At 39.9% G+C, this 13,377-nt stretch overlaps 1 protein-coding gene across 1 annotated transcript in view; it reads left to right on the forward strand.

Moving 5' to 3' along the window:
- Window positions 1-13,377, forward strand: part of LOC146332332 (semaphorin-3D) — a 116,725-nt gene that overhangs the window by 88,880 nt on the left and 14,468 nt on the right. Inside the window, exons 3-11 of the mRNA XM_084741674.1 lie at window positions 5,775-5,929; window positions 6,091-6,153; window positions 6,889-7,008; window positions 7,874-7,964; window positions 10,464-10,592; window positions 10,739-10,881; window positions 11,041-11,155; window positions 11,704-11,773; window positions 12,651-12,795. Coding sequence (XP_084597800.1) covers window positions 5,775-5,929; window positions 6,091-6,153; window positions 6,889-7,008; window positions 7,874-7,964; window positions 10,464-10,592; window positions 10,739-10,881; window positions 11,041-11,155; window positions 11,704-11,773; window positions 12,651-12,795 — 1,031 coding nt within the window. The remainder of the gene's footprint in view (window positions 1-5,774; window positions 5,930-6,090; window positions 6,154-6,888; window positions 7,009-7,873; window positions 7,965-10,463; window positions 10,593-10,738; window positions 10,882-11,040; window positions 11,156-11,703; window positions 11,774-12,650; window positions 12,796-13,377) is intronic.

Here is a 13,377-nt window from a genome sequence, read left to right on the forward strand (position 1 = left end):
TTATGTTTAGGAAAATATCATAGTTTGGGTTAAAATAAGTTCCATCCTCACCACCTCCTCCTACTTTCTTGCTCTCTCTGCTGCGTCACCTGACGTTTTTTTCCTTTGTCTTGGACATTTGTGTGTAAAATGCACAAGTTTATAAAGGGTGTGAAATGTTAACATTTTCCTACCGACCATCGTCACCCCATCCATCGGCGATTTGACGCTGCATTCAGCTGGGAGAAGAGCGCAAGTGGTGAATTCACTACGTTATGTACATGTGCAAAGAGTTTAAGTCTGCAGGCTGTTTTCCTCTCACTCCTCACCCACCTCAGAGCACTCATGGTCCGGCTGAGTGGGCGTGTCCTGCGCTGCTGGATGTGTTGCACTGTGGAGCGGCGGCTGTCACTCTGCAAAACATTACATTACCAAAATAAAATGAGAAATATCGCTCAAAAAATCAGCCAAAAATGGATTCATTCCATCACTGATAAGTGATACATTTGTCCAATCAGCCATCACTAAATGATGATGTGATGACATGCAAAAGACTGACGATGTTGGCGTGTTATTTACACACTTTTTGGAGAGACCAGACTGCTCACTCTGAGACAACAACACTTTTAAAATATGTTTTTTATTCTTTAACAGTAAAAATGTACATTTCTTAAGAACTAACTGGGTGGTCAGAGGAGAAGAAAAGGTAAAGACAAACTGACTCACTGACCTGTAATCACATCCTCTTCACTGCTGACCTCTGAACCCCTGACACACACACACACACACACACACACACACACACACACACACACACACACACACACACAAACCAAAGAACCAATGCCGAACTAAAAGCTTTACCTGAATCAAGATGTGAAGAGGTTGTGACCTCGTGCCATCGACCAATCAGCAGAAATCCAGATCACCGCCGGCCAATCAGAAGCAATCAACATCAGCTCAGGGACTTGATTGAAAGGAAAAACAACATTTATCCGTTTAAGCTGAATTACATCCAGACTGAAGCTTTTACTAATCAAATAATCATCATGAGGCTGAGAGACTGAAAGTATCCAGACTGCACTCTCCTGCTTTAATGCATTTTGTCTTCATCTACAGATACTTAAACCTCCCTGCAGTCACAACTGACTCTGGTGTGGAAACTCTTCTGTTTTTACACGTTTTTAATGCGTTTTCTAGAGGACTGCTGACTTTAAAAAATGTGGGAGGTTATAGGAGTTATCAGGAAAACTAATGGAAAACTTCACTCCAAAAATGACAAATATGAGCATATTATGGTCGTGCGTGACGTAAAGAATTTGGTTTTCTCTCTGTTTCAGTATTTCATGTCATATTTCCCAGCGCGTCCCCCTCGGGCCGAGTGCTTTGAGATATCTCCTGCTAAGTTTGCTTTCATCACGCGCTCTATTTCCCATCGTTGGTTCACGTGATGGATGAGATCTGTAGGACTCGGTGAGACAGAGCCAAGATCAGCAGGTCCATAAAATGAAATCCTGTCTACGTTTATTGTCTCCAGCTTTATCCTGCTCTCGGTCCGGGCTCGTACCTTATATACTGTCTGTGCTGGAACATGAATGGTTGTTTCACTTATGATCCAAGAACATATGGAATTATTTTACCTTCTTTTTTTATGCATATGTATTTGTAGGTTTCTCATTTTAAAAATGTCTCATCCAAACAAATAATAATCAAAACTCTTTAATTAATAAATCTTTGTCAGTGTATATTCTGGGTTTCTAAACTGTGAAATGGAGAATTAAAGGTGCAATATGTTAGAATTTAAGTTTAAAGATTTTTGTGTTGTGCTGCAGAGATATCTGCTGAAGTTAGCATGCTAACCAGCTAGCCCCGGCCCGTCCTTTCTGTTAATGAAGGATGCTGATAAATATGAGGACTGATGAATTATAGGCTGATATTGACCTATCACAACTCATTGATGCTGATAATTATCAGCTGTTGTAGAATCTGATTTGACAGATAATTTGAAAGTATTTAATCTGAATTCTTTAGCAAAGTGCTGTACATGTATGTGACATTTTTTGATGAATTTTATCAGAAAAATAGATTAAACATTTCAGGAGTCAGAGCTGTCCTTTGTTTTTGTTGTAATAGTGATGTAAGATAGATTTGGAATATTGTATATGTCCATAAAGTCAAACTTCCTCAACACAGAATCAAGACAGGTTACAGACCGACACCCAAACTGAAAACAAAACATGAGAAATGTAAACTGAAACAAACAATTACTGGCTTTTCTCTCACAGAAATGTTCAGGAGTGTGTGTGTGTGTGTGTGTGTGTGTGTGTGTGTGTGTGTGTGTGTGTGTGTGTGTGTGTGTGTGTGTGTGTGTGTGTGTGTGTGTGTGCAGATTGTCTCAATGAGAAATGAGCTGTGAGGATCTCATAATCGCACCGTGAGCAGATGTGGCAGGAGCTGTTTGATCTGATTTTAGAGGAAGGAGGGCTGCAGGTTCAACACAAACTCTGTACAGTGTGTGTGTGTGTGTGTGTGTGTGTTTGTCTGCATGTGTGTGTGCGTTACACCTCAGATACCTCTGTCCAGATCTGAAGGCATCACTCCATGTGTGAAAGCCATCAGGACCTGTGTGAACAGATGTGTACTGCAGGATGAGCAGCAGAAACATTTGGAACAGTTTATTGAAATGTCTGAAGGCATTTTCTTGTGATTTTTGGATTTTCATGTGTCGTTTCACGCCAGACTTATATTGTGCAGAGACGGTGTTTCATTTTAAGCACAAACATCAGAGAGAAAGAAAATGTCAGGTGATGTTATAAAGATGGAGATTTTTTTTTTTATCTTACTTTATAGCCTTTATTTGATTGGACAGCTGTAGACCGGCCATGTTCTAGCGTTGCACAATTAATTGCAATAAAATTGCAGTGTGGCCAAGTGCAATTTTATTTTATGGCAATAATATTTAGTTTAAGAATGTTTTCACCCCCTTACTTTGCTGTCAGGCAGGCTTTTCCTGACAGGAAATCAATATTTTATAAGCCAAAAATCACTCTCTCCGAACCAACCAAACTCCACTGACAAAATCAGTAATTTTACCTCATTTATTATGTTTTAATGAGGTGTGTTAAACTCCTGAGAATGAAGCAGATTAAATATACAAATAAACTTGACTCCTACACAGTTAATGTCTCCCATGTCTCTCTTCTGTGTTTTCTTCAGCTGGTTAGTGAGCAGAAACTCTGCTGTCCCCTGATGAAAACGTGTGTGTGTGTGTGTGTGTGTGTGTGTGTGTGTGTGTGTGTGTGTGTGTGTGTGTGTGTGTGTGTGTGTGTGTGTTTGTCAGAGCAGTGATTTATCTCTTTTTAAACGTGTTCTGCTGGTGCTGAGTTGGAACAAATGTGCCGTGCTGCATTCAAAGGCACGGCTCTCCGTCCTCTGAGACGGCAGGACACAGAGCAGTGTCTCTGCAGATCCACAGTGTGAGGTCCACCTCTTCTACTTATACTGAATGTCATTGTGCAGCTTCATGGTTAATTTCCTGCTGCACTCATTGAGGTGATTATCTGCAGCACCGGCACATCGACTCAACTCAGAGAATTTCAAGGTTAATTAGTTGCTTTTAGTCAAGTTAAGATTTACAGCCGGAGGTCAGGGATTTACCTTCAGTCGACCCAAATCTGAACCAAAGTTGAACCAGTCGAACCAAATTAAATCCAGGTGGAGGAATTTTTTCCATAATGGAGACCAATAGAAATATCAACTCATAGTTTAAATAGTTGATTTATATTCAATAATCATCTCAGAGGGACAAAGTCAGACAAAATACAGCTGCACTCAAAATTATTTTCATCATGGATTAAATCTGCGCATTCAGACAATGAAAACCAACACGTTAACATTTGAGAAGCTGGAACTAGAGAATATTTTGTACTTTTGCAAAAAAAAAAAATTACTTGAAAAATGACCGTTATTATTATCAGAGCCTGACCAGTATTATCGGCCTGATGTTGGCCTCTCACAGACATATCCAGTCCCTCCAGGACTCTGCAGGCTGTTTTTGTGATTGTCAAAAACAAAAGCCCAGTGCTCTGAAAATACACAATCTGGAATTCACTCACTGTCTGCAAAACTCCATTAACATTTTGCTCAATTTAACTGTTATAAACATCCACTCTTTCTACATGATGATTAATGATTTCTAATAACTCATAAACAGATGCTTACTCATTTTTGGGAACATTCAGCATCAATTTGAACTCTAAGTAACGAAAAACGGGCAAACCAAAACAGTTTTATGATTTATAAAATTATGAAAGTAGTGAAAGTTTTGGGCAACAAAGTTTATTGTTAAACTGTAAAATATCCTGCCTCCATCACTTATCTTTGTCAAGTGTTAATAACCACTTTTGAGGGATCATTCTGTGTCTATATTCTGTATTCCATATCTTAAATTCTGTAAAAAGAATATCATTATATATTAATATCAGAGTTTTTTCACTCCATAATAACAATAATAGTATCAGCCGCAGTAATTCAGTACCACTCAGGCTCTAATTATCAAATAGTTGCCGTTATATTTTTGCAACGTAGTGATTCTGGAGAAAGGTAATTTTTTTTTTAAAGCTCATTAAGACACATTCAGAATGAGATGAAACAATCAACCATCTTACCGACTTGTGTTTGGCCAAAGTCTCCCGTCATGGACTAGATTTTCTAAAGCCTGAAAAACTTGAAAACAGCCAAGCGAAGAAGCAGAAGTCTGGTTTTCTCTCAGACCACTTGAGTTACATTATGCTTAAAGGTTATTTTGGAACTTTTGCCCGGTGACGCCCAAAATAAACTGCCTACCTCAGCTTCAATCGACTAATGGTTTTAGCTTTTAAAAGGACTCGAGTGAAGTGGAGACTGTGGTCAGTTAAAAACTTTAATTTCAAAAAAGAAATACTAAGAAAACATAAAATGTCATTAAAGCTGAAGACTTTTGCCATAAAACACATGTTTGGACTGCATGATTATTATTGTTATTATTATAGGATAAATTGCATTTTGGAATGAACCCCAGTCATTTACCGTCCTCGCTGCAGTTATCATTTACCGCTCGGGGAGGCCGGCCTGACAGCGTTACAGAATAAACAGTGCGGTGGGCGAGCAGCAGGGCAGACGCAGAGTTTCAAGGTTAATTTGCTCTGCTTGTTCAGGTCGTTTTCTGCCTGCTTTAACAGCGACTCCCCAGAGAGACACAGAGGCTCTGCAGCCTGAATCATGGACTGCTGCTGCTGCTGCTGCTGCTGGTGTGGCTTTGTGTTTCTGACTGAAGTCCACATTTCAGTCCTTCAGACCAGTTAATTGGGGACAAAAGACGTGTCCCCAGCTGGGTAAAGGCTGATTTTTGGGTCAGTGGTTCAGGGTTGGGGTGTTAGTCTCCAGGAAATGAAGGTTTGTGTGTTTCAGTGAGGAATTAATGACCGATATTCACATCATTTACTTAAAGCTACAACAAGGAACTTTCAAACTTAAACTACTCAGTTCAGAATGCATGATGGGAAACGTTGTTTGCCTTAGAACAGAATTTTACTGAGTGTGTTTGTGAGTGAGTTTGGTTATATTATTTAGTTGCTTCCAGGCGTCTTCTTCATACAAATCTGCACATTCAAATTTTGATTGACGCACATATGTTTCAGCATCAACAACCCTGGATGTTTGTGACAGACAGCAACAGTTAAAGACGATCATGACCACATGAAGGAAATTAAGTCTTCATTATTAACTCTTCATATTTTCCCGTTTGTCTCTCTCAGATCTGAGGAACGGCTCGGCGGTCTTCTGGAAGGGCGGAGTCAGCGGTGGATACCAGGCCCTGCTGCTGGACGAGGATCAGGGATGGATGCTGGTCGGAGGGAAAGACCACATCTACCTGCTGAGGCCCGACAGCTTAGATCTGCCCACGCGTATGGTGAGACAACGAAACACAGAGCTGCTGCGTCTCAGTTCAACCATCTGGAAAAAAACAATAAAAGGCCTGGAGTGCCTGAGTTTTTAATAAACAGGTTTTAAATCAGAGTGTTATAAAACCACTGGGCACTTGTTTTATATGTGTTTTATCTTGTTAATCAGATCTACTGGCCTGCTGCCAGAGAACATGTGGAACACTGCAGGCTGGCAGGGAAAAGTCTGGAGGTAAGTCTCTTTATATCAGAATAAAACAAAATGTGAGACGATAATTATCTTTCTCTGTGTGTCTACAGTTGGCTTTTTATAAATTTGGTTAACTGTCACTTAATTAGTCCTGTTGTAGAAACAGAACTTCTATGCAGACTGTTAGACTTTGTGTTTTCACTCTTTCTTTCTTCTGACAATTTGGGAAAAGTTCTTTCTTTCTGAGAGTTAGATGAGATGATTGATACCACTGATAACACAGGGGCGGTCTGGCTTTGTTCAGTGGTGATGAAATCCACCCAAAGCTCACTGATTAACATATTTTATCTTGTTTATTTCATCTGTACAAAAACCAAAGTGTAAAAACAACAGTTGTAACTTCTTGCACTGGTTGCACCAGCTGTGGGTAATTTCTCTTTTAAATCAGGATGTGAAGTCGACACCAGAGGCTGCTGGAGTGGTCAGTCAGCGCTCAAAGACCACCGTGGTTTAGAGCTGCACAATTAAACGAAATTTTATCAAAATTGCAATGTGGCTTCCTGCAATTTTCAAAATGCAGGAGGTGAAATATTTGGTATCTATCTATCTATATCTGGTAGATGGATGCTACCATTGGACAGAGCCGGGTTAGCTGCTTCCCTGTGTTTAAAGTTCACTCTAACTATCAGTAAGGAAGAAGAAAGAATTTAATGCAAAAAAGATACAACATTAAAACAAAATGTTGATATATTTCATTGTATTTTTTGTGATTTTCAGACGGACTGCGCCAACTTCGTGCGTCTGCTGCAGCCGTTCAATAAGACTCATGTTTATGCTTGTGGTACTGGAGCCTTCCACCCGCAGTGTACATACCTGCACTTAGGACACAACACAGAGGTAAACACTGATTCATGTTTTTTTCTTATTCCTGCAGATTATTGTCCAGAGTTTTAAAAATCATTCAAACATCCATTACTCAGAATCGAGCAATCCTTTTTTGTAGAGCTGCAGGGATGACTTATTTTGAAGGTAGCACTTGGAACGGTGGAACTTGGAAATTCCGACTTCCCATGAGGACTGCAAAGAGACGAAGACAGACGAGACAGAGAAGAGGAGCTGATCTGTCTGTCTGTTTCTGACTGTGAACAGAGACTGTAGTCTGCAGTGTAGCCTCGTTCATAGACTTCATCCTGCATGATCACAGAACGTTTTGGGCTGTGTCACATCCACACTCCTGCTCATATTTGCACACCATGTTTCTCTGATTAGTTGACATTGTTAACCCTCTCATGCTCATTAGTTGCACACAGATCTGTTCAGTTCACTTTTAACCAAAAATGTGCATGTTTAATAAACGGCACTCGGCTCCCATGAGACGGACATGGGCTCCTCTGAAAGTTAACTCTGGGACATTTTAGGGGAGCTCAAAACATGATGTTCCTGAAATAAGTTTGTAATAGTAAAAATATGCTGTTTGTCTGTATGTTGCACGTTTATTCACTCAAAAACAGACACTTCATGTTAACCACAGTCCTTGTCCCACCCACTGACCTCCAGATTTGGGGACCGGAGGTGCAAAAATCCAAATTTCTTGGGTTTTTGGACTCACTTCTGCAGCACTCTTTTGTCCACTGACAATCAACAATCAAACAGACAGAATTTCATCCAAAAAAAAAAAAAAAACTGGAAGCAGAGACTCAGTTTCCTCTTTGTCCTTCTGTTTGTCAGTCATGTTTGTGTGTGGTCTCTCTCTGTCCTGTAGGAGCCGTCCTTCATGTTGTCTCACATCGTGGAGTCGGGCAGAGGAAAATGTCCCTTCAGTCCCAGAGAACCCTTCACTGCTCGACTGACTGGTAGGTCTCATACAGTCAGCACATAATGTACTGTGTGTCCACCCACACACACATTCTCACACACACACACACACACACACACACACACACACACACACACACACACACACATACACACACACACACACACACACGCACACTAAGTGGATGTATTAAATCATCTTCTGTCGTCCTCTAACAGCCGTGTTCATATTCTGGTGACACTAACGTTCTGCAGCGGACAATCCCTCCACTGTCTGTCTCATTCCTGACTGCAGATCGTCCGTCCAGCTGTGGCGTGTGTGGTCCGCTTCGCTTATTTCACACAGTGACGTCAGCTGCCGCTCTGTGTGACATTACAGACATAAAACACATCAACGACATTTGGATCTGTTGTAGACAAAGAGACCCGTATAAAATCAGTCTGAAGTTGTCAAACTGAGTTTTTTAACACTGATGTTTGTGTTTGTGTGGCAGCGACAGAATGAGGACTTCAGCAGCCAACAGACGAGTTATAACTGGTTTTATGAGGTCATCTGTCAGTTTAATATTTAAAAACCTCAGAAATAAACATCAAGTGACACTTGTTAATATGTTGTGTTTTTAAGTGAATTAGCTATCTTAGGATGTAACTATATGCAGCTTTTACAGCTCCTCCAGTAAAAGGAAGTACAGGAAACAGGAAGTAGAAAGTTTATTAAGGTTCCTCTGGGTTCCAAACTTGCTCAGCTGTTTTTGGAGCACGGAGAAAAAAGGGGCGGGACTTAGGGAGGAAAGGGTTCAACCTCTAAAACTTAGCTTTATCAGTCTTGTTGCCATAGTAACAGTAGACATAAAAAGTAAGGGTTATAATAAGATAACTGCACACATGACTTTCATAAGCAAATTCTGGGCAGAAAATTAACCCACAAGTTTTGGTGATGATTAAAGCAAATTAAATATCTTTGGGTTTTAGACTGGTGGACATATAAAACAAGTAATTTGAATATGAATAATTATAATCTTATCAGCAACAATTAATCAGAAACAAACTGGCAGATTAATCTTTAATGGAAATAATTGTTGAAATGATACTGCTGCAGCGACAGAAAAAGAAAATCAGATCAGTATCACACTATGATGTGAAAAGTTTATGGCTATAACATGATGTTTTTCATGTTATTATGACACACAAACTTATTACATTATAACAAGATACTTTACTTGTTATAACAATATGCTGCTGTGAGTTGCAGCCTTATGAGCAACTAATTTAGAATTAATTTGTAACAGCAGTTTCTGCCTAAACTTTACTACACATGAGCTGAAATGTACATTTCATGACTGAAGTGAACCTTAATAAAGAGCTTTTAAACAGAACCATAAATACCTTCATGATGGTTCAGTTCCTACTAGTGGATATTTAAGGAAAAAGCACATATTATTAAATATATTATATTATTTATTGTGTTATTTTTTAAAAAAATGCAGATTTAAAGCATGTCTTGGGAAAGTGTTTGCACAGACACATGGATATCATTATGATCATACAACACACAAAAATGCACACATTTATTATTGCACATAATAAATATTTGTGATATACAGTCATTAGTTTGTGGTAAACAAGACAAGTTTGTATTATTACTACACAGCATCCTGACAGTATCCTGACAGTATTTGCCCTCAGCATGTAAATGATTAAGTTTAATATGCCCAAGTTCTGAGAGTCAAACATGAAACCTTTGATCAGAGTTCATATAAAATATAACCTCATGTAGCTATAGTTTTTTTTATTATGTTTACTGCCTTTACTCAGTTTGTCAAACTCAAAAATCTAATCTGAAAAAGCTGTTTCTCAGTTGTTGCGTGAGTTATGAGTGAGAGCTGTGGAGGCACACAGTGAACATATGTGCTGTAACTGGACGATATGTTCTGTTCATTCAAACATCATTAAACAAAGATGTTGACCCACTTATAGAAATCTAACCATTCTTTAAAGGGATAGTTCACCCAAAAATTAAACTTCAGTCGTTATCTTCTCACCCTCATGCAGAGTGAAGGTTGGGTTTAGCTTTTAGGAAAACAGTGTTGCAGAATCTCCCAAACAACGGACATGTAGAAATTGCCAAATGTGTTTTTTTTAATTGCAGGATCCCCAAAAATGTTCAACAAACAGGTATTACAGTACATGAGTGTACTCTGACTGATCCTTTCTCCTTTATCTTTGCATTCAACTGTTTGGTTTTATTTTTGTTGCTTCCTCTCAGAGTCAGAAATAAAAGAAACAGAGGTGCACACATTTCAGTAAATCAGCTTGTAAACATTTACATTATGAGAAACAAAGAACATTGTGCAGTAAAACCATCCGTTGTGGTCTGGATGTTGCAACACTCTGCGTTGGTCCACTAATGTTACAGCTCTCAGTATGAAAATAAATGTTTCAAGAAAGAGTTTATTGTTCAGTTGATTGTTGATGCTTCGTTCTGGTCTGCATGCTGTTAATTTGCTGTGCTTCTCTTCTTCCTCCCTCTTCTTCAGATGGTGAGCTGTATGCAGGTACCTCGGTCGACTTCATGGGGGCGAACGCTGCGATCTTCCGCTCGTCCGTCCGGGGCAGCAGTCAACATTACATCAGGACTGAAGCCTACGATCACAACTGGCTCAATGGTGAAAAGCTTCACATGCATTAAGATATTTAACACTTTTGTTTTCAGTTCAAGAAACTTTTTATTCCAAAATAATTCACATGCATGTAAATGAAACTGCACCCCCCCTCCATCCATCACTGAACTGTGTTGTTGCCTTCCTCTCAGAGCCGGAGTTCGTGGGCTCCTTCTCCATCCCCGACACTCACAGTCCGGATGATGATAAGGTCTACTTCTTCTTCAAGGAGAGGGCGGTGGAGGCGGGACAGTGGGACAAGAGGGTGTACAGCCGTGTGGCTCGAGTCTGCAAGGTACAAACGCAGCATCGGTCCCCTTTAAGTGCAGTATTTTACAGTTTGTGGGGATCTTTTTTCTTTTTGTTTTGTTTTGTGCTTCCTTTCCTCTCCTCGTTGTCCTCCGCCCTGTCTTTATCGTCCATGCCTCTCTCTGTCGTCTCTCCCTCCATCCAGAATGATGTCGGGGGGAAGAGGAGTCTGATCAACCGTTGGACCACCTTCCTCAAAGCCAGACTGGTCTGTTCTGTCCCCGGTCCGTCTGGAGTCGACACACAGTTCGATGAACTGGGTAACACTCGTTCCCTTCCCTCCTTTTCCTTCCTTTCTGGTGTAACCACTCATTTCGTTTTCTCGTTTCACTCCTCTGAACCAGACCTTTGATATTATGTCCCTGCTGTCTTCCCTCCTTTCTTTCTTTCTTCCGAGTTTGACAGACAAGAACTGTCCCCTCCTTTCCTTCCCTCTCGTCTCCTCCCTTGTCTGTTCTCACCTCAGTTGACTGAGCTCTAAATTCTCTTTGAATAATTCTTTGTGCTCATTTGGCAATTTATTCATTTATTGTCTTTTATTGAATTAGACAGCAGTTTACAATAAGCTGGAATTAATGTGAAACATTTCCAGTTATTATGAACCTTTGCTGAATCAGTCAATCAGTGAAACTTTATTTGTAAAGGTTACTGAAATTCAGGTTTCACAGGTGACTGACATGCTAATGATAAGACAATACAAACACTAACAACATAAGTAAATTATTGTGAACATCTGACAGGTTGGTGACCACCGGTGAGTCACAGAAACTGACTTCATTCATAATGTTGAATTTTAATGTTTTTCTAGAGGACATCTTTGTTCTGGAGACTAAGGACCCTCAGAACCCGACCATCTACGGTGTCTTCAGTACATCCAGGTGAGAATTTAATATTTAATATATTGTTAAACACGTTCAACAAACTCACATCTGGGTTTAAACCAAGGATTAGGTAAAGACAGATTGGTGAGTCTCATTCTTGTTAAGTCTCCCGTCACAAGGTAATTTTCTAAAGCCTCAAAATGGAGCCAGGAGGAAGAGGAGAAGTTCAGTTTTCTCTCAGACCACTTGAATTACATTATGCTTAAAGGTTAATGTGAAACTTTTCCCCAAAATAAACTTCCTCCCCCAAATATTTTAGCCGTCCCTCTGGACAAAAGCATTGTGTTTCCTATGATGAACACTGCGGTCCATATTTAGATGATCTATAGACAGAACAGAAAAAAAAAGTTCCAAAAAGTTAATGTGTAAAATTTGCTTTCATAAAGGCTCTCCTCCTCTTCCTCCTCCTCCTCCTCCTCCTCCTCCTCCTCCTTTACGTGCACACTCACAGCCGGCACGTGCACGCCCAGCGGGACGGAGGGTCAGGGGTCAGGTGTGGGCGGGTGTCAGGGTCAAAGGTGAAGAGGCCCAGCTGGTTGTGTTATTGTAACCCTGATGTAATGAAGCCCTCCCACCTTTATTTGCTCTCCTCTCTCCCTCATCCCTCCCTCCTGTTCCCTCATCTCCTCCTATCCCTCCTTCCTCTCTTCCTTCCTTCCCATTTCATCCTTTCATGCTGTTCTATTTTCTTCTCTTATCCTGATCTTTTCATTTTCTCTCTTCTTCTTTCATCAATTTTCTATCTTTTTTCTTTCTCTCTGTTTTTCTTCTTCACTGTCATTCCTCTGTCTCTTCTACCCCTCTCTCCTTCCAACCTCCTTCCTGTCTGTCTCTTTCTACCCAAACCAACATCAACATCTCGTTTCTCCGGCAGCTCGATATTTCGTGGTTCGGCAGTGTGTGTGTTCTCCATGGCGTCCATCCGGGCTGCTTTCAACGGGCCATTCGCACATAAAGAAGGTCCCGACTATCGCTGGGTGGAGTACAAGGGCCGCATCCCATACCCAAGACCTGGCACTGTGAGTACAAATAGACACCAAAGTATTGTCACAACCATAAAAAAAACAAACATTTTTTTAAATCATATTCTACAAAAAAACTGAGTTATTTTTTATTACAACACTACAACATTTTATTTTTAAAGTTAAATAACATCTGCAAAACTTACTGACTTAAGTTGTCAGGGTATCAGAAATGTAATCTTTGATATAATACTATTAATATTATGATTATTAAATGGTTTATTTGATAGGGACAAATACAGTATACATAGACAAACTAAAAACAGCACTTAAATATTTCTTTCCCAGTCTTTGATACTTTCATATTTAATGCACAGTCGTAAGTCGAATGAGTTTGATTTATGTCGGGGAAAGATACCATTATTCTGACCTTTATTTCACTAAAATTAAACTTGGATCTTTTTTTATTAGTTGCATCCACAATCATTTTTAACAACTGATAAAAAGTTATGGATGTGAACTTGTTTTGGCTTCTGAAGGAGAGCATGCTGGGAGGATCTCCTCCTCCTTTACGGGATAATACTTCAGTGAGAAGGTCATTATTGTGAAATAAACCCTGACATGACACAAAACAAAGTG

Source organism: Lutjanus erythropterus, chromosome 2, assembly GCF_056507025.1.
Source record: "Lutjanus erythropterus isolate fLutEry1 chromosome 2, fLutEry1.hap2, whole genome shotgun sequence".
Taxonomy (NCBI): Eukaryota; Metazoa; Chordata; class Actinopteri; order Lutjaniformes; family Lutjanidae; genus Lutjanus; species Lutjanus erythropterus.